The 25,380-nt window shown below is 46.6% G+C and overlaps 2 protein-coding genes and 1 long non-coding RNA gene across 3 annotated transcripts; all 3 read right to left on the reverse strand.

The window, feature by feature from the left end:
* Positions 1 to 5,958: 5,958 nt before the first annotated feature.
* Positions 5,959 to 6,657, reverse strand: LOC135389494 (uncharacterized). Its single transcript, XM_064619535.1, has one exon. The coding sequence runs from the start codon at positions 6,655 to 6,657 to the stop codon at positions 5,959 to 5,961; it is 699 nt and encodes a 232-aa protein (XP_064475605.1).
* A 12,557-nt stretch (positions 6,658 to 19,214) lies between these two features.
* Positions 19,215 to 19,952, reverse strand: LOC135387119 (uncharacterized). Its single transcript, XR_010420871.1, has 2 exons — positions 19,835 to 19,952; positions 19,215 to 19,370 (listed from the first exon to the last, which is right to left on the reverse strand). It is a non-coding gene; the product is annotated as an uncharacterized LOC135387119 (long non-coding RNA).
* Positions 19,953 to 20,703: 751 nt separating this feature from the next.
* Positions 20,704 to 24,988, reverse strand: LOC135388490 (uncharacterized). Its single transcript, XM_064618067.1, has 3 exons — positions 24,977 to 24,988; positions 21,121 to 24,924; positions 20,704 to 21,061 (listed from the first exon to the last, which is right to left on the reverse strand). Coding segments are annotated over exons 1-3 (3,858 nt in total). The 5' UTR covers positions 24,978 to 24,988; the 3' UTR covers positions 20,704 to 21,008.
* Positions 24,989 to 25,380: the final 392 nt, after the last annotated feature.

A 25,380-nucleotide genomic window follows, 5' to 3' on the forward strand; every position in this document is an offset into this window, starting at 1 on the left:
CGTCATGCTGAGAATATGAAAGCGAATTGATACAGACACTGCACATACAGGGTGCTTATTTTTTATTCGTTACAGATTTGTTGTCAAAAAACTTGCAGAGCAAAATAGATGCCGTTTTTGCAGTTGAGTTCTATGGCCAGGCTGACATCCCCTCGAAGAAAGTATGCAACTACAAGATGACTAAATACCTAAAATTCATCATTTAACTTTTTAATTAGAGGAATTCGTGCAAAAGCGGGAGATTAGAATGAGAGACCATCCTAGTTGAAACCCATTTCACGTTTTAAAAATCCTGAAACATGCACGTGTGTGAAGATAACCAGCCACAAATTTTGATATGCAAATGAGCTCGAACAGCAGCGACCTGGACCGCAGGGAGTACAGCCCACATTTCATGTCAGAGGGCCACATGATTTGGAACGATGGAGATGATTGGAGTAGGTGCCGACCTGCGGGTCAGATAAACCGCTTTCCCGCCCAGATAAGCGTCCAGGCGGTGAGGTTGACGCGCTTCTCAGGCGAGCTTTTTCAATGAAAGGTGAAAGTCACCGAAAAGGTTAGGCAGCTGTAGGACTCGAACCCATATCTTCTGGATTGCCGGTCCAGGGCTCTACCAATTGAGCTAAGCTAACACGCCTTCTCAGCGACTTCCAGGGTGCGTCATCTGAAAGGACAAACTAGCCACTCTCTCTCACTCATCCTCCTTTCACTCTTACATTTTTGCTCACTCACACACACATTCATACGACGGGATCGACGCAGGCGGCAACTGATGAACATGAAAGAACTGATGTTCTGAGGCTGGAACAACATAGAAGGGAGGAGGGAAGGGAATTGAGGCTTTGTATGTATTTGTCCCTTCTATGTTGTTCCAGCCTCAGAACATCAGTTCTTTCATGAGCTTTTTCAGTTTTGGCTCATTTGCATATCACAATTCGGAGATGGATATCTTAATGCAGGTGTGTGTTTCAGGATTTTGTAAACGTGGAATGGCTTTCAAGTAGGATGGTCTCTCATTCTGATCTCCAGCTTTTGCCTGAAATACCATAACTAAAGAGTTAATTAGTGAATTTTAGGTAATTAGTCCTCTCGTACTTGCATACTTTCTCCGATGGGATGTCAAGCCTGGCCGTAGAACTCAAATGCAAAAACGTCTATGCTAGTTTTGTAATAAAAATTCTGCAACGAATATCAAGGTCTCGACGAAATAACTTGTTAATTTTCGGAATGCAAGAGACGGACGACGAAACACCCACTACCCTTCATGAAAAAATAACGAAACTGTTCCACGAAGTACTCGAAATCCAAGTCAAAACAATAGAACGTTTGCATAGAGTTGGAAGACATGTGTCACACAGACATCGAGCAATAATACTGAGAGTAAGTGATTACAGAGAAAAAATCAATGTCTTGAAAAATTGTCGAAAATTGAAAGGTACTGGTTTCTCTATTTCTGAAGATATCTGTAAGCGGACAAGAGAGGTTCGTGGTAAACTCTGGGAATCAGCAAGGAATGAACGATCTCAGGGAAAACCTGTGCGTTTAATGTACAACAAGCTATTTGTAAATGGTGTCATGTACCAATGGGATCCGATCAACGCCTGTAGGCGTCAAGTATCAACCCAGTCTACTATCTCTTCCAACCAGAACGTCGTGGAGGGGCTAAGCGAACAGTCCAGTGAATCAGCCACATCCGGTGTGGCTGCTATCCGAAGTACTAGAGCAGCCACGAACAGGGCTCGTTCCAAACAGGGAACCATATAGCGACACTGCAAGTCCGTCTCAAAGATGTGCGGTATTTCCCTACTCACCCTAAACGCTCGTAGTTTGAAAAACAAAGTAGACGATTTCCACGCTCTCTTGTCTGCAGTTAGCCCTGATATTGTAATTGGTACTGAATCCTGGTTAGACTGGACTATAAGTGATCCCGAAATATTTCCGTCTGGTTACATTGTATATCGGAAGGACAGGAATAATCATGGAGGGGGAGTATTCATTTGTGTGCGAAACAGTATTCAGTCAGTAGAAATGCATCTGCGTGATGATCTTTGCGAATCTGTATGGTGCCGCCTAATACTAAAGGATACGTCTGTGGCAATTTGTTCCTTCTACCGTCCACCAAACAGTAGCCACGAACCCATAGTAAAATTGTACCAACAAATATCGTCGATATCTGACGAGAAATTAATAATTTCAGGAGACTTCAACCTTCCCGACTATAGATGGGATAGGACAGGCCACGTTCGTTCAAATAATTCACTCTTGTATCGTACTTTTGATGATGTGCTCTCTGACTACTGTTTGAAGCAATTTGTTTTAGTGCCAACACGTGGTCGTAGCATTTTAGATTTACTCCTATGTAATCAGAGTGAAATAATCTCATCTGTTTCAATTATACCCGGTATTTCTGACCATGAATGTATAATCGCTAATTTAGACATTCCTTACAATATTACAAATGTTCAAAGCGGAAGAGAGGTTTTTATGTACACTAGGGCCGATTTTGATGCAATCAATACGTCCCTTTCTGCTAATTTTTCAAGGTTTGAATCAATGAGCGAAAGTTTAGAAATCGATTGTTTATGGAATGAATTTAAACACATGATATTGACTTTGGTTCGGCGACATGTACCGACAGCAAACGTTAAGCCTAAAACAAAGTGTGACAAGCCTTATTTTACAAAGGAAATTAAAAGCTTAATCAGAACGAAAAGCAGAGCTCTTGCAGCACACAAAAAGAACAGTACATTAGAAAACTACAATAGAATAAAAAAGCTATCCAAGCGCCTTCGTCATGCTATTCGAAAGGCCAAGCAGACTTATTTTCGGAAGTTGAAATCTAGGATAGGATACAGTAGTAAAGAATTATGGAAATACGTAAAGTCTATTAATAAGGTACCTGTTGGTATTCCTGTGATTAAATCTAATGACCAGCTCATAACAGATGACGCTGAAAAATGCCGAGTTCTGAATGACTATTTTAAGTCTGTGTTTCGTTGTCATGGGGGTGCTATACAACCCCCTCTGTTTGATGCGACCGTACATTTTCCTATGCCTCCTGTATTGCTATCTAAGCAAGGTATTGTTAATCAACTCCGTAATCTGAACACAAAAAAAAGTGTAGGACCTGATAAGATTTCACCTGTTGTATTGAGGGCTTGTTCCGATATCATAGCTGATTATCTCTTTGTACTGTTTAACCGATCGTTGAGCTCAGGTAAGGTTCCTTCTAAATGGAAACTGGCCAATGTTGTTGCAATTTTCAAGTCAGGAGACAAGAAATGTTCAGAGAACTACAGACCAGTTTCTCTTCTATGCATATGTGGTAAAATCATGGAGCACATTATCTATTCCAGTATTATCAGACACTTAACGGACAACGATTTCTTTTCTCCGGCCCAGCATGGATTTCGTAAAAATTATTCGTGCACCACACAACTGATATCCTTCTATCATGACCTCGCCTCAAATTTCGATATGCATGTTCGAACGGATTGTGTCTTTTTGGATTTCCGTAAGGCATTCGACACTGTTGATCATACTCTTTTATACCACAAATTAACGTTTTTGAAGTTGGATCCTCTTCTACTCTCCTGGCTCGGGAATTATTTGATCAATAGAGAACAGCGCGTTCTATTAAACGGGGCCGCGTCATCTACAACTTCCGTCACATCGGGTGTTCCACAGGGTTCAGTTTTAGGGCCGCTATTGTTTTTAATCTATATTAATGATTTAGTTAATACTGTTGATTCATGTATTCGGTTATTTGCAGATGACTGCGTAATTTATAGAATTATAGAATCTGAGGACGATTGTAGGGTACTTCAGAATGACCTGACCAAAATCGAACTATGGTGCAAAAATTGGGGTATGACCTTAAACACGTCTAAATGTAAATGTGTTGCTTTTTCCTCCAACAATTACAGACTCTCTTACCAATTAAATAACACGACTCTTGATACCGTAGAAGATTATAAATATCTGGGCGTTACTTTAAGTAAGGACTTAAAATGGGACAAACATATAAACAGAATTGCAAGCAGGGCCTGTAAAACATTGGGTTTTGTTAAGAGGAATTTCAAAAGGGCTCCTAGAGATATTAAAGAAACTGTTTACAACTCATATGTTCGACCGTCCTTAGAATATTGTAGCGCGGTGTGGGATCCCACTGAAATAAATCTTCGGAAAAAACTAGAAAAACTACAAAACCAAGCGGCTAGATTAGTTTGTAATAATTACTCTCCTCAGGTTAGATCAGCATATCTGAGATCCATGCTGGGATGGCCTTCACTAGAATGCCGTAGGAGGCAATCTCGATTAAAACTTTTTTATCACATATATCACGGACATACAGGCATTCCTCGAGGGCATTATCTTTTCCCACCGAGTTACATTTCAGAACGTGTAGACCATGAGTATAAGGTTGAACCCTATCGTTTTCATATGTCCATTTTTAGAAATTCTTTTTTTCCTAAAACAGTTGAGGAATGGAATAGACTTCCACGAGATCTTGTTTCTTCCCCAAGTGCCACTTTTGGTGAAAAGTTATGCATGTACGTGTTAGAGTAATTGAACTTTTTGTGATTGTGTTGTTAAGTTGTCTCCTCTCCCCTACACAATGCCACTTAGGTGGAGCAGTAGGGTAGTGTAAATAAATAAATAAATAAATAAAAATAAACACCCTGCATATGACGCACCACTGTGGGTAACTGTACCACGTGACTAATTAAGTAACCAAGCACACTGTAGTCGCATGTTTCACCGCACAGAAAAAGCAAATACATCACTTCACGGTTTCTGTACAATTTAACGAATTCCGTTTCAGAGAAGAGGCTAGAATTTTGACCTACATTATGTTTTAGCGAACAGCGTCTAATAGTATCAGAGCCACATTTTAAAGAAACAACAAACTAGTGAATGCGGGTTTCGATTTTTGTTTTGGCGCTGCACATACATGCAAGTGACATGTGCACAGCAGGAACATATCAGATGTTAAACCACCACCAATTTCAACGAGGGCAGTTGTGCAGCCATTATGTGAACTTTCAGTTCAGGGCAGTACTGCTAAAACTGAAGAAGACGGCTCAAATGTAGTACAACAGAGAAGCCACAGCTTCCATTGCCCCACATGCCCCAATCCAGAATGCAAAGTAATCCAGAACAAAAAAAAAAAAAAAAAAAGCCCCAGACGAAACCGCCCGGGTGGCTACTAATTTTATATCACAACCAATGCTTGTTTGGTGTGAATTTAATTCGCGGACAGCACGCACATGGGGAAATCCACGAGAAAATGAAGTGTTACATCCCCTCTCAGAGAAGTCTACCCGGACGCACTGACCCCACGTGGGCAGACGCCGTTACAACAAAGTGGGAATACGCTAAGTGGAATATCCACACATGTCGGGACAGTTACTTGCCATAGCTTCGGTAAATGCTGTAGGGCTCTTACTTCGGTGCGTGGGGCTTTAAGAGCAGAGATCAGACATCCGTACTCCGGTTCGTCCAGCGAAAGAATGAGAGTGCGAGCTTCGTCTTTCGGCTCGCCTCGTGCTGCTCGGACATTTATTTTCATGGCAGAAAAACGAAAGTAACGACGCAGAAGCAAGCGGTGAATTGCGAGTAAAAAGAAAAGGTTTGCGATGACGCGAAAGGTGCTGTCTAACATGCCCCTCCCCTGCATCGAGCAAAACTTTGAACAGGTTGAAGATGGTTGTTCAACGAGAGTCTCTGAGACCGAAACCTTCATTGCACACCATGATTTTGGGGCCTGGTACGGCCTTCGTAAGTGAGTCCGCAATCATATCATCGGTGCGCAGGAAGGACAGTCTAAAATCCTTGTTCTCCACTTCATTCCTTGCAAAAAGAAGCTTGAGGTCAAAATGTTTGGTTCGTTGGTGGTGCATGGGGTTCTCTGCGATCTTCATGGCAGACTGGTTGTCGCACCGCAGTTCCAACGTGTCAGGTTCCGTACTGGTCGAACCCAAGCTCCGTCAGACGTGTTTTCAGCCATTTGCCTTCTTTCATGGCTTCTGTGAGCGCAATGTATTCGGCTTCGCATGTCGACAACGCCACAAGTTGTTGCTTCGCTGATCGCCAGCTGATCGCTCCTTTGGACAAGGTGTAAACATAGGCGCTTCTGGACCTCCCAGTGTTGTACTCGTTCCGGCTGGCGTCGCTGAACCCGACTAACGGTTCTTTGCAGGCGGTGTAAGTTATTCCAGCATTCCGCGTCCCCTTGAGGTACCGGAGTATTCTCTTTGCCATCCGCCAGTGGTGTTGCGTGTAGTTTGAGTTAAACTGACTTAGGAAATTCGCTGCGAAGGCGATGTCAGGGTGAGTACCCTGAACTAAATACATCAGGTTGCCTATGAGGTTTTTGTATGGGACGTTGGGGTCGGAGATGTTCTCGGACGTTTCTTCGGTCGTTGCGCTTCGTCCTACCTCTATCGGTGTTTTTACTTGTTTGCTGTCTTCCATGTTAAAACTTTTCAAAATTTCGTCGACGTATTTCCTCTGGTTGATGGTCAACGTCTTGCGGAGTTTGTCGTGTTTTACTTCTATACCCAAGATGTAGGTGGGCTCTCCTAAATCTTTGAGCTCCACTTCCTTCCCCAGGTTCTTCATCGCGTTGTCAAGAAGTCGCGCGGATGTGGCCATCATGAGCATATCATCCACATATACGCTGAGGATAACCTTCTCAGGTCCTTTCCTCAGGACGTATACGCATCGATCGGCTTCAAGCCTTCTGTAACCTTATTTTTTCAGGACGTTGTCAAGTGTAAGGTACCACATTCTCCCTGATTGCCTGAGACCATATAAAGCCTTTTGGAGTAGACAAACCTTTTCATCAGTTCCTGGGCACCCCAAAGGAGGGTCCATAAAAACTGTTTCTTCGAGTTTCCCATGGAGGTAGGCTGTCTTGACGTCTAGTTGGCGCATGATCATTCCTTCTTCGAGCCCTAATGCTAGTAGTGTACGTAAGCTGGTTAGCTTTACCACGGGCGAGAATGTTTCGAAATAATCCACTCCTTGAACTTGGGAGCTTCCCACTGCAACCAGCCTCTTTAAATTTGTCTATTTTCCCTGCTGCATCTCTCTTGATTCGAGAAACCCATTTGGACTTCACCACCTTCATGTCTGATGTTCTCGGTACTAATACCCAGGTTTCCATCTGATGAAGAGAGGCTAGTTCCTGGTCCATCGCGTCGGTCCATTGCGCGCGTTGAGGTGACGTCATGGCTTCGTCGTAGGAGTGTGGGTCCATCGGTTCTTCGGTTGCCATCTCACAGTAGCTCGCCTTCTTTGGGTCTACCTGCAGGCGTTCGACGGGCCGACGGGCCCGCGTAGACCGGCGCACGGGTACGTCCTGGGGTGGTGGCTCCACTTCTTGGTGGCTTTCGAGACTTTCGTTATCCTCGTGACCGTCTGCTGAACTACTGATGGTACTGGTGTCGGTTGACTCTGAGATTCCAGGTTCTGGCGTGTCACCGCCTCCCTTAGCTTCCTGAACCGTACCATCCAGTTTCGTACCAAGAGGGATTACGACCTCGGTAGGTTCGTGTTGGCCTAGTCTTGGAGCGTGATGAGGAAACTGACGCTGCATAGGGTACTGAAAGTCCTCACTGATTCCATTGCTGTAAGAGTCTTTGTCCAGCAGTGTCGATCCCTTCTTTTGTTCAATGAATTTAACGTCGCGGCTTGCCAAAAATTCCTTCGTCGTGGGATCGTAGAGACGGTAGGGCTTCCTATCATGGCAGTATCCCACGAAAATGACCTCTCGGCTTTTCGGATCCAGCTTCTTCCTGTGTTTGTCTGGTATCCACGTATACGCAAGACAACCGAAAACTCTGAGATGTCGGACAGACTGATAATTCCCGGAGTATATCTGTTTTGGGGTATGCCCATCCAGTAGTCTTTTAGAGCAGCGGTTTCTGATGTAAGCCGCAGTGTTCACTGCTTCTGCCCAAAACACGAGGGGAAGACCCGCTTCGTGAAGAAGAGTCCTTGCAGTCTCTACAAGGGTCCTGTTCACGCGCTCAGCGATGCCGTTTTGAGCAGGCGAAAAAGGGGCGGTCTTCTCGTGAAATATCCCCTTTCGTTTCAGAAAATGAGCCAGGCGATGATTGATGAATTCACCGCCGTTGTCGCTGCGGATTCGTTTGACGCTCCGCCCACACTGTCTTTCCGCTGTAGTTATATAGTCCTGTAGTGCCTCAACTGCCTCGCTTTTATGCTTTAAAAACTGTACGGCTACTCGTCTGCTGTGGTCGTCCACGATAACCATGATGTACTTGCTGCCTCCGAGGGAATCCACTTGAAAAGGTCTACACAAATCTACGTGTAGCAGTGTAAGTACTTCTTCTGAACAGATTTCTCCTGCTCCCTGAAAGGGTCGGCGAGAGTGCTTGCCGGCGATGCAGTCCTCGCAGACTTGGGTGACTTTTGACAAAGGCGGTAATCCAGCAACTGCGTTTGTAGTGGGGCCTTTGTCGCTTTTGCGCCAAAAAACCCCAATCAATCAATCAATCAATCAATCAATCAATCAATCAATCAATCAATCAGTCAGTCAGTCAGTCAGTCAGTCAGTCAGTCAGTCAGTCAGTCAGTCAGTCAGTCAGTCAGTCAGTCAGTCAGTCAGTCAGTCAGTCAGTCAGTCAGTCAGTCAGTCAGTCAGTCAGTCAGTCAGTCAGTCAGTCAGTCAGTCAGTCAGTCAGTCAGTCAGTCAGTCAGTCAGTCAGTCAGTCAGTCAGTCAGTCAGTCAGTCAGTCAGTCAGTCAGTCAGTCAGTCAGTCAGTCAGTCAGTCAGTCAGTCAGTCAGTCAGTCAGTCAGTCAGTCAGTCAGTCAGTCAGTCAGTCAGTCAGTCAGTCAGTCAGTCAGTCAGTCAGTCAGTCAGTCAGTCAGTCAGTCAGTCAGTCAGTCAGTCAGTCAGTCAGTCAGTCAGTCAGTCAGTCAGTCAGTCAGTCAGTCAGTCAGTCAGTCAGTCAGTCAGTCAGTCAGTCAGTCAGTCAGTCAGTCAGTCAGTCAGTCAGTCAGTCAGTCAGTCAGTCAGTCAGTCAGTCAGTCAGTCAGTCAGTCAGTCAGTCAGTCAGTCAGTCAGTCAGTCAGTCAGTCAGTCAGTCAGTCAGTCAGTCAGTCAGTCAGTCAGTCAGTCAGTCAGTCAGTCAGTCAGTCAGTCAGTCAGTCAGTCAGTCAGTCAGTCAGTCAGTCAGTCAGTCAGTCAGTCAGTCAGTCAGTCAGTCAGTCAGTCAGTCAGTCAGTCAGTCAGTCAGTCAGTCAGTCAGTCAGTCAGTCAGTCAGTCAGTCAGTCAGTCAGTCAGTCAGTCAGTCAGTCAGTCAGTCAGTCAGTCAGTCAGTCAGTCAGTCAGTCGTTTGTAGTGGACATTTTAACGAGCATATCAATATTCAGATGACCCATTCGGCGATGCCACAGCGTCGTTACATTATCTAGTGGTCAGCGCGTTCACTGGCAGGTACAACTTCAGCGTTTAGCTTATAAATTCCGTTCACTTTGGCAGCCGAGAAAACAAATTCATCTCCTTTGCGCGCTGTGCAGTCGTCATGGCTGAAGGTCACTTCCATCCCACTGTCGGTAAGTTTAGATACCGAGATTAGATTATCCGTGATGCCAGGAACGTAGAGGACGTCTTTAGCTTTGAGGGCATTGTCCACGTAGTCGTTTTTGACGCGAAAAATATCAGTTCCTGAGCCTTCGGCATTAATGCTTTTCCCGTTCGCTACTGTGACCTGTCGGTGATTCTCTTCCTTGAAGTCCCTTAGAATGTCGATGCAACCAGTCATGTGACTAGTGGCCCCGGAGTCGATCGACCAATCGTCCGAACGACACGTATTCTCAATTACTCCGAAGGCGAATTCTTTGGTGACTTGTTTAGTGTCGTCCTTTCCAGTCGATGTCTTGGCAAATCTGGCTCCTTCTCTTGGCTTGTCACCTCGAAACCGTTCAACTCGGCGTCGTTGCGACTGCAATTGTTTTCCATTAGTGTCCGTCTGACGACTCCAGCAATCTCGTGCATAATGTCCGGGTTTACCACAGTTGAAACATTTGAGTTGCCTTGCGTCCTTGTCTGGTGGGTACCTCTTGAACTGAGCACGGGCTTTGCAAGCCGCCTCGTCTCCAGAATCTTTCTTTTGACGCTGTTCCTCCTGGCAGATCGCATACTTCACCTTTTCGAGTGTAATATCTGCCGTCGCACACACATCGAATCCCCGGGCTACTCCATAGTAAGATCTTGGGAGCCCTTGGATGGCGATAGCAGCAGCCTCAGACTCTTCCAAAGTATCACCTAGGCTTCGTAGCTGTTCGCAGAGGGATTCCACTCGATGCATGTACTGCGATGCGTTCTCACTTTTACTCCACTTAATGCCATTCAAATCCCGCTTCAAGGTAAGTTTCTTCTCCAGTAGGCGCCCTCTATTTACCTCTTCAAGTTTCTTCCATATACCTTTGGCGGATGTGTGGTTGAGGATGTAGCTGGTTTGAGCACTGGAACGGGACTGCACCATCAAATTTACAGCCTCCAGTTCACTCTTCTCCCATCGTGTTCTCTCCTCAGCATTTTCGGGAGGATCGCTTTCCACAGTGGACCAAACTCCCTTTGATTTCAGCAGTATTATCATCTTGTATCGCCAGGTCGGGTAATTGTTGAAATCCAGCTTCTCCAAGTAGTCGTGGCGCCGACTTTCCAGCGTCGACGTTCCTTCCGCCATCTTGGCGCTCTCTCGTTCCTCACTTCGTGGACTTCCTTATTGAATGATGCCAGTCGCCGCCTTAGTCCCTTCCTGGGCCCATAACCTCTTGTAGGGCTCTTACTTCGGTGCGTGGGGCTTTAAGAGCAGAGATCAGACATCCGTACTCCGGTTCCTCCAGCGAAAGAATGAGAGTGCGAGCTTCGTTTTTCGGCTCGACTCGTGCTGCTCGGACATTTATTTTCATGGCAGAAAACCGAAAGTAACGACGCAGAAGCAAGCGGTGAATTGCGAGTAAAAAGAAAAGGTTTGCGATGACGTGAAAGGTGCAGTCTAACAAATGCCTTACATGTTCAGTAGCAGGTACTGCTCTCTCGACGCCTTCATCTGTACAATGACCGTCCGTCCTAGCCGTTGCCAACTTGTTCCTCTTCCTTTCAAGCGACTGGGGCTTGCCTGTCAAAAGTACGTACGTGCATGTATCAGCCTGAAATGTGAGACGCAGTTTTTCGGAGAAATAATGCTCACCGAAGTGGAGTATATTCTGCAGGAGCTGGTCTTTCGCCTTCCTTCCAGGAGGCTCTCACAATGGTTCCTCGCAGACAGGAGATTGCGTTTGGTTCTGTTAGGAGCAGTGATTTCCCCAGAAATTCACTGCTGGGGGGGGGGGGGGGGGAGCTTTCAAGGGCGGGTTATGCTTGGTGAAGGTTCCACTTACGGAATTTTTCTTAGACACGGAAAGAATCGTGGCACAATGGTGACATATCTGCACAGCTTTCCCGGTTTATTTGCACATGTTATTACGTTAGAACTCAGTACATTAGAATACAGATTCATTATGAACGGCATTTCAACATTAAGATACATAGTAACACGACCGAACAAAAAAGACTAGCACCTTATCTCACGAAGCTCAATGAATACTTAGCAACCAACAGTGAAAACCTTAGACGAAAAAGTCACAATACCTCGCTTGATTGAGTTGGGCGCAAATGCTTGTTGTTGACCCCGCAGGGGGCACCTGCTTCGGCTGGTGTTTGGTGAGTGGCGCTACCACGGACCCCAGTCCCCAGTCCTAAGGTGTAATCCGTACCGTGCCGAGGGGACGTGAGGTGAAGGGTAGAAACCTTGAACGGTGGCGGTCAGGGTCTTGGTCAGGCCCTGGCCGACGGGTTTTTCTGAAAACACCGGGACCTTCCCACATGTATTGGCATGAAGTGTGGGTGACCTGTTGGAATGCCTAGTTACTAAACCGTAAATAGTGAAAAATTCTTCTAATTCAATGATCGGGAACGCAAAGCGTGCCCGGACCGAGGCTTACAATCTACATACAAATAACTTCAGTGCAAAATACATTATTCTTGCAGCTGCAGGAAATGACAAGGAAAAGGCTGTACCCTTGGGTAAGATGTCACCGTTGTTTATCGAGAAGGCGGTGGCATCACTGTCTAAGCATGTAACCGAAATCAAGCGGATGAGATCGGGTGACTTACTAATAAAATGCACCTCAGAAACTGTCTGTGACACTATCTTGAATGCACATGACATGTTAGGCAAAATAATTTCAGCATCTTTGCATAAAACACAAAACACCAGGATGTGATAGATGTTCGTAAAATAAAGATAAGGAAGAACAACGAGTACATTACAACACGTAATATCATACTTACCTTTGAACGTCCCACTCTACCAGACAAGTTGAAAGTTGGATATCTCTCAGCTGATGTGCGGCCATACATCCCAAACCCATTGCGCTGCTTCCGCTGTAATAGGTTTGGGCATGCTGCAGACTCCTGCCGTGGCTCCGCCTGCTGTGCACGATGTGGCAAGTCTGAACACGAAACAAAGGAATGCAAAGGGCCAGACTGTTGCGTTAACTGCTCTTCAAACCACCCGTCTTACTCAAGATCGTGTACCAAATGGAAATATGAAAAAGAAGTCTTACATGTTAAAGTCACACATAACCTCAGTTACCCAGAAGCCCGTAAAAAAGTAGCTCCCATCTTTTTCGAAAAATCTTTTGCCACAGCCGTAAAACAGAAAGTAAAACAAGTAACACAGTACACACAGACCGAGCAATCACTACTGACAGTAACAACCGCAAATGAAGTTCAAGGAGGTGCACATCCACCTCCAGTCTCCGAAACTCCAGTGGCGTCACTAACACCGAAGAAAACCCACTTGGGAGCGACCACTTCCCTGTGGTGTTAAAATATCTTGCGCCTGTGAACCCTCTAACAACACGCCCCCCTAGATGGAAACTCCAACTAGCCGACTGGAAGCAGTTTTCAGAAAGAAGTGACTTATCTTTAATTCTCTTTGATAGTGTAATGATAGAAGAAGCTGGTTGTCTTCTCAGCAACATCATACTTGATGCAGCAACAGTATCTATTCCCCGGACATCTGGTCGCCTCCCAAAGCGACCTAAACCCTGGTGGAATAATGAATGCGAGGAAACTCGCAAACTTCAAAATCGTGCATGTGGTACATTTCGGAGATACCCCACCTCAGAAAATCTTTTACTTTTCAAAAAGGCAAGAGCGAAGGTCAGGTGGACACGAAAACAGGCTAAGCGGTCCTCTTGGCGAACCTTCATATCTTCTCTATCTTGCAATACTCCATCCAAAATTGTATGGGACAGACTTCGCAAAATCAGAGGAGAACATATCAGTCATTCAGTCCCTGTTTTAGAAGTTCGGTCAGGTATGCGAAAGCCTAGAAGAACAGGCTAATGCACTTGGGGAACACTTCCAAAGCATTTCAAGTTCCTCCCATTATAGCAGTGAATTCCTTAAAATAAACAAAGGTCCGAAAAACAAAAGACTCCAGCAAATGGTGGAGGCTGTTTTGGATATAATCAGCCTTTCACCATGGTAGAATTGTCACGTTCCTTGTTGTCAGCAAAAGCGACTACTCCTGGCCCAGACCGTGTTACATATTCAATGCTGGAAAACTTGTCTGACATATAAAAAAAAATGTTTACTTCAGTTCTTCAACCTCGTTTGGATACAGGGGACACTACCGTCTGCATGGAAAATTGCCACCATAATCCCCTTTCTGAAACCCGGAAAGGAAGCCTCTTGTCCTGCTAGTTATCGTCCCATCGCTTTGACAAGCTGCATAGGCAAAACCTTTGAGCGAATGGTCAATAACCGACTGGTTTATTTTCTTGAAATAGTAGTAGTAGCAGCTATGAGCTTTGCTCATAGGGATTAGGTATGAGCACACCTGTGAGCACACACTCTCTCTCACATCATCTTTCCCATAATCATCTCCGACACACTCACCATGGTTTTGGCGCTCTATGGCCTTTGTTACCTTTGTGCCATTAAACACATAATCAATCAATCAATCAATCAACCTGTGAGCTTTGCTCATAGATGCTATGAGCTCAGTGCCCACAGGGCCCTATAAGCTAATGACCCCCAGCTGGAGCACAGTGACCCCAATTGAAATGCAGGGGATGCCAATAAAATGAGAGGATGTGTTTATTAGCTATTAAAAGAGGCAAAACTATGAAGGCGGTGCTTGGCTGGACTAGTACTGGACTAACGTGACGAAGGCTTGGGCGATGAAGGCTGTTCGCCACTTCCTCACTTGCTTGGCCCGTGTCTGTGGCGGCACTTCTGCCGAGGACCTGACCTCCACATAGCGGTTGAATGCATCTGTCATTGGGAACACAGAATGAGGAATATTACATGTCACAAGAATGTTTTTAGAATCCAATGAAGTTACAAGGGTCGTTCAATAGAAAACCGAAAAAGTAGTGCTAAAAATCGCAATCAAGGCCGACGCCGTCGTGCCTCGACCGTGCGAGTTCTGTGACTATGAGCTACCATTTGATGTGGTGTCAGCACGCCTCGGATGTGCATGGTTAGCTGGAAACTTCATTAACTAACTGAAATTAATTCTCTAACTTTTTAATTAAAATTATTTCAGCAATGGTGTCAATGGTGAAGTTGTAGATCATTGCACGAGACAACTTATGTCGTAGGTCACAACTTTTTGACATTTACAAACCGTTGTTTCTGGTTGCAAAAATGCGGACTGAAAAAAGTATCCTGTCACCTGGCTTCGTCCCACGACAAGCGAGCCTCCCATTCATGAAACAACACAAATAGGAAAGGGTACCTTATGTGCTGACAGAGGAGCCGAGCTACGGTATTCATGTGCAAAGCGGAGGAAAGACAGCGCTGCTGGCAGGCTCGCTTGTTGTGTGGCGAATGCCATATCATGCGGTACTTTCAGAACTCCACCCGTATTTCTTCAAACCCGACAGAAAAAAATGCCTCGTAAATGTTAGAGTTGGAGGTTGTGGCATTCACTGTCTTATGCCATCGTGTACAACAGCTGTATTGACAGCTTTGCTTTAATCATCGCAATTAAAAAGTTGCAAAATTAAATTCAAACTGTAAAATGAAAAATACACAGAAACAGACCAGGCTACTTGTGAGATGCAAGAGGCAAAATTTATGCGCAGACCGACCACTGTGGCATCACTCATGATGGTAGTTGTCTCGCGATGTATACACCGAATTATTATTAGACAAAGCTTCAATGAAATGTGATTTCTGCATGGTCACTGTATTTTTAATGTGAGAAAATTATCCGTGGGGACAATAAAACTCATTCATCTGGTTTCACGCCCAGGGGACTATTCACATGCAGAATTTAGTTTTTCTGGCACTGATAGTTGTTCTGAGAGAAAACGCCACCATTTGCCAGTTTTAGATGGCTGTCACAAATGCATATTTGGCACAAAGCCAACGATTCCCGGGTCATCGTGACAGCATTATGATAAAGAATCATGGTTACCGCACAACTTCATTCATGCGCAGCCGCTTAAATTTTCCACTGCCTAACTGCTCAGCTTTATTCTTCCAAGAAGAAGCTTCACACTTATGCACAGTGTGATGCACAGTGCTGCGGGGTCCAAGGCATTGCTCTGCAATGAGTTGGTGCTTACTACAATGAGTTTCGTTGAGTTCTCACACTTACTTGAAATAGCATCGAGCTTATGTGGGCTCAGGCCAGGCTTCGCCGTGGCACCTTCTTTGGCGTATCGTGGGCACATTGTGCCAGTAACACTTCTGTTCACCAACACTGACACATCCCAGAGAGCCTTGGCCATATCTTTGCAGAACATTGCGTCGGTCTTTGACTTCAGGATCCATGAGAATCTTTCACAGGGCACAAAAACATTGCTGCCCAGATGGATCTGGAAGAGAAACATATATGTAATTTGTCATTTAGAACATATTTCCGGTTTTCGTTTACCTGAAATGTGATTGTAGCTGCAGCTAAGCTAATGTGCCAATAAATGACTCACAGGACAGGCGCTGTATTCGTCAAGTCCAATCCATGAGTCTGCAAGCACCTATAAAAATAATAAAGACATGAAACCAAGAGGTACACGCACCAACAAAATGTGTGCGGCTATCAAATGAAAGAACTGGTCAAAGTGCGCACTGTTTTAAAAGCAAATGCAACAATCTTAACTACGAGGGGCGTTCAAGTCAAACCGGGACTTTTCATTTTTTGCAAAAGTAAAATGAACTTACAGGCAGAAATTAGTTTTATTTTTTAACGTAATCTCCAGCTGCACTAATGCACCTGTCCCAGCGTTTCACGAGGGTTTGGATGCCAGCAGCGTAGAAATAGTTACCGAAGCGTAGCAGCCATGATCGGACCACATTCTTGACCTCGTCGATCGGCCCGAAGAGATGGAAATCGCTGGGGGCGAGGTCTGGACTGTAAGGGGGATGTGGCAGCAACTCCCAGCCAAGTTCCTGTAAGGTGCGTGTCGTGAGATGCGCGGTATTCGGCCGTGCATTGTTGGCGGCGTTGCATTGGAGGACTGCTTTGGTGATGAGGCCCGGCTCTCCGAAACTGGAGGTGTTCATGAATGATAGAGTTCAACGTTCCCACAGAAATGTCCGTCTTTCGAGCCAGTTCGAGACATGTTATCCCTCGGCCTTGAGGATCAGGCGCTCCACAAGTTGGATGTTCTAAGGAACTCTAACACCGGGCTCTAAGCCACCCCGGCCGGAATCGTCCTGCACTGACGTACGGGCGTCTCGGAACCGTTTGCACCACTCAAACGCTTTGCTGCGGCTAAGTGTATCGTTACCATACTGGGCCTGAAGTCGTCTGGAATTTCCGATGACTTTACGCCTTCATTCACGAGAAACTTCATGACAATTCGCTGTTCGATGTGCGCGCTCACCTCGTTGTGGCCATCTTGTCTAGCACGTGTCTTCTGTTTCGCACAAACTATGGACCACTACGTGGTGAACGCGGAGGCCTGTCGCGTGTGAAAATGGTGAAAAAGAAGTAGCGCGAGCCATTTGGACACTAAGGAGACAGAAAGTCCCGGTTTGACTTGAACGCCCCTCGTACTTTCAAGGGATTGCGAGCACGTGCTCATGAACAAAAAAAGTTCGAAATCGTACATTTTTTGCCAAAAGTGCTATGTTCGGGAATTTTTTCGTAGCGCCCCTTTACGGTACGAGTCACTAGACTTTTTCTGCATACTGCCCTGTACACATAGTTTTTATCAGCCAAATTTGAAGGACGTGGTGAGGCAAGAAGCTCGGTGCTAGGAGGCCAAAGTTGGGGGAAAATTCGAAGCAGCATTCGCCGCCGCATCTTTCCACATTTCCATATCGGAAACGGTTCATCGGATGGAGCTCGGAACTGTTGCATTTGTCATTAATCGAGATGCTATCTAACATATATTTTTTCATGGAAATAAAAAATTGTCAATGTCCCACCCTCGTCGACTTAAAATGGAACTACCCACTGTCCACACACGCTGTCCACACACACTGTCAGTTACACTGTGTCCACCAACTTCGAGTCTTCTCTCTGTTCTACACATACGTACTCATTTCATATCCATACCATGAAACTCATCGTCAGCGTAATTTAAAATTGTTTTGCACACACTTTTTACCTCTTCACCCAGCGCTATTAATCATAAACCTTTTGTAGTGTTACCTATTTTATAGACTCATTCACTAGTTGTATTAGACATCATGTTTGCTTTTAACTGATTCCACTTTTACCTGTGTTCAGACATACTTTTCATTAGGCACAACTCCATCACATCACTGTTGTGGCGCACTATGACTTTAGCTGTCCATGCGCAAAAAAAGAAAAAAAGAAAAAAGAATGAAAGACAAGAAAAAAAAAAGGAAACTGAATCATCATCATCATGAGATTATCAAGCAAGCACTGCTGAACTTAAATCTGACTTTGCGGCAACTGATTCCACTCAGGCCTACTTGCAACAGAAATCCGTTGGTTGACCTATCAGAACACAGTCATGAATAAACTCGTTATGGGGTCTGAGTCGCAGATACCTAACCTCTTAGAGGAGCAGTCTAAGACCGAGAAAACAAAAATTAGTTTTTGATCGTGATGGAATGTCCGATCACTAAATAACGTTTTCACGCAAGAAATATGAGCGTAGCAGAAAAATATCGCGCGCAGCAGGCGATTGATTCTCACGAGTGCGGAGAGCTCTCTCCTACTCTTGTGGAAGACACGTGAGAAATGACGGGCACCTCCGTCACGATGTGACGTTGTACGTTGCGTCCACTCCTAGGGCTCGCAAGTGACCTCGGCTGCGATCTGACACCGACAATCGTCAAGGTGACGGCGGGTTCCTTTCGCACGCGTTGTTCTGCCGAGAGACGCATGCGCATCAGAAACGGGTGCCTTTCTTTTTTCTTTTCTTTTCTTTTACAGAACATGGCGTCGGAAACATTGGTCGTCTGATCAGTGAACTTTCTTCGATTCTTTTCGGTTGCACGGCGAAGACACGCAGTTCAACGAAATTGGGAACTCGCGTTTGGATTGAGGTCAGCACTCCTCCAAAAGGGAATAGGGACGTGCATGTGCAATGCGAGTGGAAGTTGCGATCGTTGAAATAGTTCAATAAGTTGCAAACAGAAGGAACGCACTTTGTTTGTCTGGTTTTCCAGGAACGAATACGAGGTGAGCCGCGTCATGTTGCATCGCTTCGCGAACAGCAGGAACCGCCACACTGCGTATTGCCTCATGTGAGACGCTGGCACTTTTTGTTAGTTGGAGACGTATATAATAACCAAAAACATTGACTATAATACACACGATCGCGTTACCATTATGAGCGTAATGTTTTGTTGTTCGTTTGCACCTCTGTTTTATGCCTCAAACCAACAAAACATAATGAACCGCTGTCAACAAGGAGCATGCCGTGTCCGAAGCAGACGAATTTTCCGTAGCGAATAGTAGTAATGTATCAGCTCAAGTATCCGGAAACTGACATCTTTGCCTGGACGCCATTAATTAGCAATTAGAGCTAATTGGGACCCCCCACATTAATCAGGACCCACCAGGGAGTCATTACACTAATTGGGGATCATCTAAGACACGTCCAGACGAAGATGTGAGTTTCCGGATACTTGAGCTGATAAAAAATAAAAAAATAGGTAGAAAATAAAATGAAAAGATAGAAATAGAGTGGAGAGAAACAATTTATTCGAAAATCAACGATGCCGCGGCGAAGAAACGGCTCCGGGGTGACCAGTGCTTGTTGACGTCGGGTAGTTGCAGAGATCGACGACAGGTGGCCACTTAGTTGCAAGGCATCACACCAGATGGCGCCACCATCATAGCTCTAGAGGAGAGAGACAGAGAACAAGATACTAGCGGCAGGTAAAAATGACAGCACTGCTAAACAAGTCTAGGCATGCGAGAGAAAAGGTCTAACCGCTACTGCTAAACAGAAAACAGTACACATCGGGGGAAAAGGCTTACGGGGGGACGATCGCTTAGGCCTAACCACAACACTACGCAGCTAACACAAGGCGGGAACCACACATCGCTAAACATGCGAGAAAAGGCTTAACACGAGCGCGGTCACCGCTAAACACGGCAAACATACGAGAAAAGGAGCGCGCTTGGGCATAACCTCAACACTACGCAGCTAACACAAGGCGGGAACCACACATCGCTAAACATGCGTCAACAGGCTTGGACACCGCAAAACAAGTCTAAACATGCGAGAAAAGGCTTAGCACGAGCGCGGTCACCGCTAAACACGGCAAACATACGAGAAAAGGAGCGCGTCAAATCACTCACCTTTTCCCCCGCGGCAACTTCCAGGCAGAAACTGAGCGAGCGCGGAGAACAACACGTCTGCTCTCTACGAGATCCAGCCAGCAACTGAGCGAGCGCGCGGAGCGCACGTCAGTCTTCCGCGACGGTCCGAGAGAAACTGAGAGAGGCGACGCGCAGCGGCTGCTATGGATGCGCGCGCGCCCTCTGCTCCACCCGTCCGCGCATGCGCGCGCGCGCGCTGCTAGCTCCCTCTGCGCCGGCCGCGGGTGTTTTCGGTTTCGGCTCTCCGCTGCGCGCGCGCTCCTAGCGGCGACGGGTGGCTTCTGAGTTCCGGTTTTACTCTCGTTTCTTTGCGCGCGCGTTTATCTGTATAAAGGCAGCGCGCACCGCGCTCGCGTCATCACTACGTGAAGATGTTCAGCTACCACTCTTTACAAAATTGTTCCCGCACCCACGCTTCTTGGGAAGAAGTGGAGAAGGAATGTTTCAACGGCGAAAGTCCCCGCAACGAGCTCGTCATCACTGCTTTTCGCTACGTGATAGACATGGTAGGCTTTGGCAATATAGGAGAGATCTCGCCGGGGCCGCTGCAGGAGATGGTGCGTCGAATTTACGCCCGTTACAAGAACGTCTGCATAACGGTTCCGGACGGACCCCTGGGACTAATGAGCGAATTTGTGAGCTTGTCCAACGCAGAATTCAACTACATCGCTGCAGACATCGTGGACCTTCTCGCTCGTGCCATCGCTCATATTAAGCACGCTCTACGGAAGCAGCGACATTTGCAAGCAGTCTACATCGCCAACTTTGTCACTGATTTATTGAAATACCGCTTGGTTATTGACATGCAACGCATTAAACAGTCCGAATAACTTTGACGAGACTCTGTGTGCTCTTTCACTGAAACATCTTTATTGAATACATACAAAGGACTTGGTCGATAGATGCCTGCACCCTCCCTGACTTGCCTCAAGAGAAAGGATATGGGGTATCTTCATCGCAGCGTCGTCATTGCGCGGGTCACTGCACCAGCACGATGACGGAATGGTAATTCTTTTCGTACACCCATTCCGCTACCACACTGCCACGATGACCCGTACTTCTCCTGTCTGCGAGAGAGAGAGAGAGAGAGAAGCATGTCTCGACTAGAACTTTTATTCTCGATTACATGCGCGTGCAGCTCTTTGTTCCGCGGTTACTCGATGCCTGACGACGACGCTCTCGGGCTCTCTTCCGGGTTTTCCGTTGCTGCACAAAGAGAGAGCACTATCGTAATCCTATACGCGTCAAAACATAACAAAGCTTACCGTATTCGCAGCTCCCATAAGGGAAGGAGTGTACGGCATCCACGAGATAGCGCTTGTCGTCGTAGGGGACCAAGCTCTTCTTGAGTCTCGAAATGGTGTACATCGTTTGCTTTATACTCTGGATGGTGCACTGCTTCTGAGAGACCGCCTTTTCATTGAACAGAGAATCTCGGTACACTTCGTGCAATAAATGTTTCCTCACCACGCCCTTCTTAACTCCTTTCGCTCTCGCGATCTGTTTGTGTGACCCAGCCAAGAGAATGCTGTACATTTTCGCTCGGATGGCTACGACTTCCTGAATAACTCCACCCCCCGTCTCGTCTTTGAAGAACCCCATCTGGTTCGCGTGCTCGTCGTTGAAAAGTGGGTGGTCCGGCGGATAGGAAGATAGATCTAACTCACTCTCAATCTTCATCAGCTGCTCTTCCAGGCTTTCACACGTGAGAGAAAAAATTATGCTGTCCGTGTCGCTATAGATCAATTGCACTGGACATGTCAAGCGAGAAAAGAGCGACTCGTAGATGAAGCTGTACATTCGGACTTTGGATATTTCAAGAATGGCAAAGCCCACGTAAAGGGGGTGCGTGCATTTGATGCGGCGTTGCTTCATCTCGTATAAGATGCACTTATCACTCAGAATGTGAAAATGCTGACTGTCGACGGAGCTAGCTTTTCGGAGCGCGCTTTCTTTGTCGTAGGCTATAGCGTACCTTTTCATGCGTCTCACATTTTGTATCGACTTACCGAACGTGCTGTTCGACATGGTTTTGTACAGAAGTCGCTCAAATTTCGTGGTCGCGGCATTCCTCAACGCGACGTTTCTCTGCACGAAGGTTCGCAAAAAGTTGTCTTGGTGGAACGAGAGGATGTTGTGAACACGTTTTATTTTCATGCCCAACCTCACGTACAGAGCGAGCAATGCATAATGAACGACATAGCGTTCTTTGTCGTGGCACGTCAGCAAGAGTTTCTTGGTGGGAGGGGCGTTCAGCGACAACGCATCTTTCAGGTGGTGTTGGTAGGGGGACAGTTCGTTCTCGTCCACGTACCTGTGTTCGGGTGCCAGGGGAAAATCCCTGGTGAGCGCGTGCAGTTCTTCGGGATACGACAAGTCTACTACGTAGACGTAACCCACTTCCGAATCGTGAGGAATGTTGAGAAAATCGATCTCGCTCCACCTCGAAGGATCGACCCACTCAAAACCTCCTGTTGGGAGATGGAAAGTCATCGCGTACGGGTACAAACTGTTCACGTCGAGGTACTGGATAAAAGTCTTTTCTTGCTGGGGATCGTAATCGTCGCACCCCTCGTGATTAGCCCGACAGTATCTGTGGAAGCTGTTACAAATGCCTCCCCTGATTCCCTTCTCGATCGTTTCGTACATCTCTTGGTCGCTTATGAGCTCGAGTTTGACATTGGTGAGCTTCAGAGCGCTGCTCCACGCGTAACTGGCGAGGGACATGGCACGTAAGATATCCATCCCATCCGTCTCTAGCGCAATCTTCCTGAAATACAGTACGACGTCGCAGAGCTGACAGGCGTCGAGCGTGACGTAGAGACGCGTGTAATCTCCTAGGTTCTTGCATTTGAACAATTCGAAAATCTCGAGGGCGTACTGATAGTCCTCGTCCGTGATCTCTTCATCGTTCAGGTCACTTTTGAAAGCTTCCTTTGGCGGTAGTGCGGGCAAATTGTACGCTTCGAAACTGCCGACGAAGGTGTACGGGTAAATTCCCTTCTTGAGAAGCCGTCGGAAACGGTCACCAAACATTTGACGGGTACAATGAAACGCACTCTCGCCACCGCTGGCGAGAAGGGTTTCCACCAGGTTCGACAAGGACAGGTTGAAAAACTGCGTGGTATCGCGGAAATGGAGATCTCCAATATTGAACCCTCTTATCTTTTCCGAGCTCGAAGCTAAGATCCACGGTTCGCCCAGATTTAGAACGTGCATGTGGCGGAGAAGGGAGCTCAAATCGTACTGCAGGTTGTGCACGCACACGACGAGTTCTTTGGTGTTACGACACGTAAGGTTACACGTATCACACAGCGTCGCGACAAAATTCGAGGAACCGGGGTCTACGAAACGGGTGTGGTCGTGATGCGACACCTTCCGCGTATGTCGGTTAAATTCGATTCCACAAAATTCGCAGTGCGTAGCGCTCGCGTGCCGAAAGTGGTCTTCCATACTCATGACCAACGGTGAGGGAAGACGGTTCAGCCTATCGATTTGTTCGCTAAATCGCTTGAGCGAGAGCAAGCATTTTTCTGCCGCGTTGGGTCCCAAATAGCCATCTACGTCCATTATTTTCCCATCACAACTTCTCACTAGCACAATGCTATACGAGCTCATCCTGTGCACACTCGAGGCGTCCTTAACGAGCGCGTCCTTTTCCAGCATGCTTTCCGTGTCCAACACCGCGAAATAGGGATAGGGATGCATGTACTGTATCTTGGTGAAGGAAACGCTCTCCCCCGCTTTTGGCATTTCGAGAATTACTTCGTTTACGTCTCGACACAAACGTTCGTGCTGCTCCAACGCCCCTCTCGTCCTATAACCGCTCGTGCATTTCTCGCAATAAAAATAGTCACCTCGCCCCATGAAAGTGCTAAATTTTCGGATCCCATAGAAATGCTCCCTAACCTCGAGCAGGTGGACTTTGTCCTGATAGAGCGTGCAGGGAACCCGTCCGGTAGATATCGAACTCGTCTGCTCGTCGAACACGTAGATGTACACGGAGATTTTGTTTTTTCTCTCCCACAGGGCAATGTCTTCGTAAGTGACTGGGAAGCAGGGTGGCCAGTACGTTACGCGCGTCTCCGGATTCGAAGGATTCATGTATTTGTGGTATCTAACATGAAGGTTTGGTTTGCTCCTCAACGGATGCAAGAGTGCCAGCACGCTGTACTTGAAACACTCGTTTTCGTGATTCGGTGGAAGTTTGACGTTTGTGAGAGTCTTTGTTTTTTTCTTCAACATTTCGGGAAGCTCGATCGTGCACCCAATCCGCTTCGGTTTCAAACGCGTTAGTTTTAAGTCGACACATTGGACGTCGTTCGAGGTGAAACCAGACCCTTCTCTCGCATAGTTTTCTACGCGTTGCGAGGATTCTGCGATAGCAGCATTTATCGCGCCTTCGATTTCTTGACGGTTATGAACCACTCTCATGTGAAGGTTCACGTGAAGGAGATGAGAAGTCAACCCGTCGGCTCCGTCCTTAACCATGAGCGCTTTCGAGCACAGACAAAATTTGAAAGGCATGGGATATGCTTCGAGGACGCGCGTGATTACTGGAGCTATGCTCGGTAGATAGAGTCGCAAATCGTCGACGTTGTCGTCGTGCGGGGAACAGAGAAGCGTGTACCTAGTAGCCGTTCCGTCAAACGCCTCATCTGTGACAAAGAAAGGAAGGAATCGTCTCTCCGTGACGGAGGGATGATTCTCTACGACGTGTTCTCTCAATTCAACGATTCTACGACCCTGGACAGGCTCAGCTTCGTTTCGAAATTCTGGGCTTGCATCTGGTGATTCATCTCGAACCCTACCAGACAGAGGAATGAAATCTGCATACGACTGATCCCCTTCCCACATGAGCAATTCGTCTGCATTGTCATGTCCATCTAGGGATTCGTCGTCGTCCGTTTCAGGTATTACGAAAGGCGGACTACTGACTCTGTTGTCGTCGTCATCTGAAAGGACGACTGGGCTATTACCGAGATTCTCTATTCTAGCTTCGTGCTCTCTTTCTACGGCCACGAGCATGGCGTCGATGGGGTCGTACTGACATACGAGACAGCGCGGCACTGCGGTCAAACAAAATCAGTACGAGATTCCCCCTCACGAAACAATGCTTACTTTTCCCTTCAGTTGAGGAATGCTTGAGATTGATGATGATGAGAGAGGATGGGATGAGTTCCTGTGTTCAGTGTCATGCGGTGACAGCGGCTATTGGTTCCTGAAAAAACAATGTCATGCATAGAATACACTCTCACAGCAGAGACGGTCAACTTACATTTTGGTCCACGAAACGACTCACGTCGTGGATGAATGCCCCTCACGGGCTGTCGATCAATCGTCGTAGAACCAGCGCACCTTTTATAGTCGCTACACCGCTCTCCTCCTCCTCGCATTGCGACGGTGTCGTCTGTACTTTGACCACCCCGCCTTCCGTCTTTCGCGCCTTTTTGCGATGTCGCATATGACAATGATGTCATCGGCGTTGAATAAAACATTACACTAATTTCAAGCTAACACTCTGA

This window comes from Ornithodoros turicata, chromosome 3 (assembly GCF_037126465.1).
Source record: "Ornithodoros turicata isolate Travis chromosome 3, ASM3712646v1, whole genome shotgun sequence".
NCBI lineage: Eukaryota > Metazoa > Arthropoda > Arachnida > Ixodida > Argasidae > Ornithodoros > Ornithodoros turicata.

Excerpts from the sequence above, each read along its gene's own strand:
- LOC135389494 (XM_064619535.1), bottom strand. The coding sequence starts at position 6,657 with ATGGCCACATCCGCGCGACTTCTTGACAACGCGATGAAGAACCTGGGG.
- LOC135388490 (XM_064618067.1), bottom strand. Across the intron at positions 21,062-21,120 it reads TTATGGGAGCTGCGAATACG|CAACGGAAAACCCGGAAGAG; the intron begins GTAAGCTTTGTT and ends CTCTTTGTGCAG.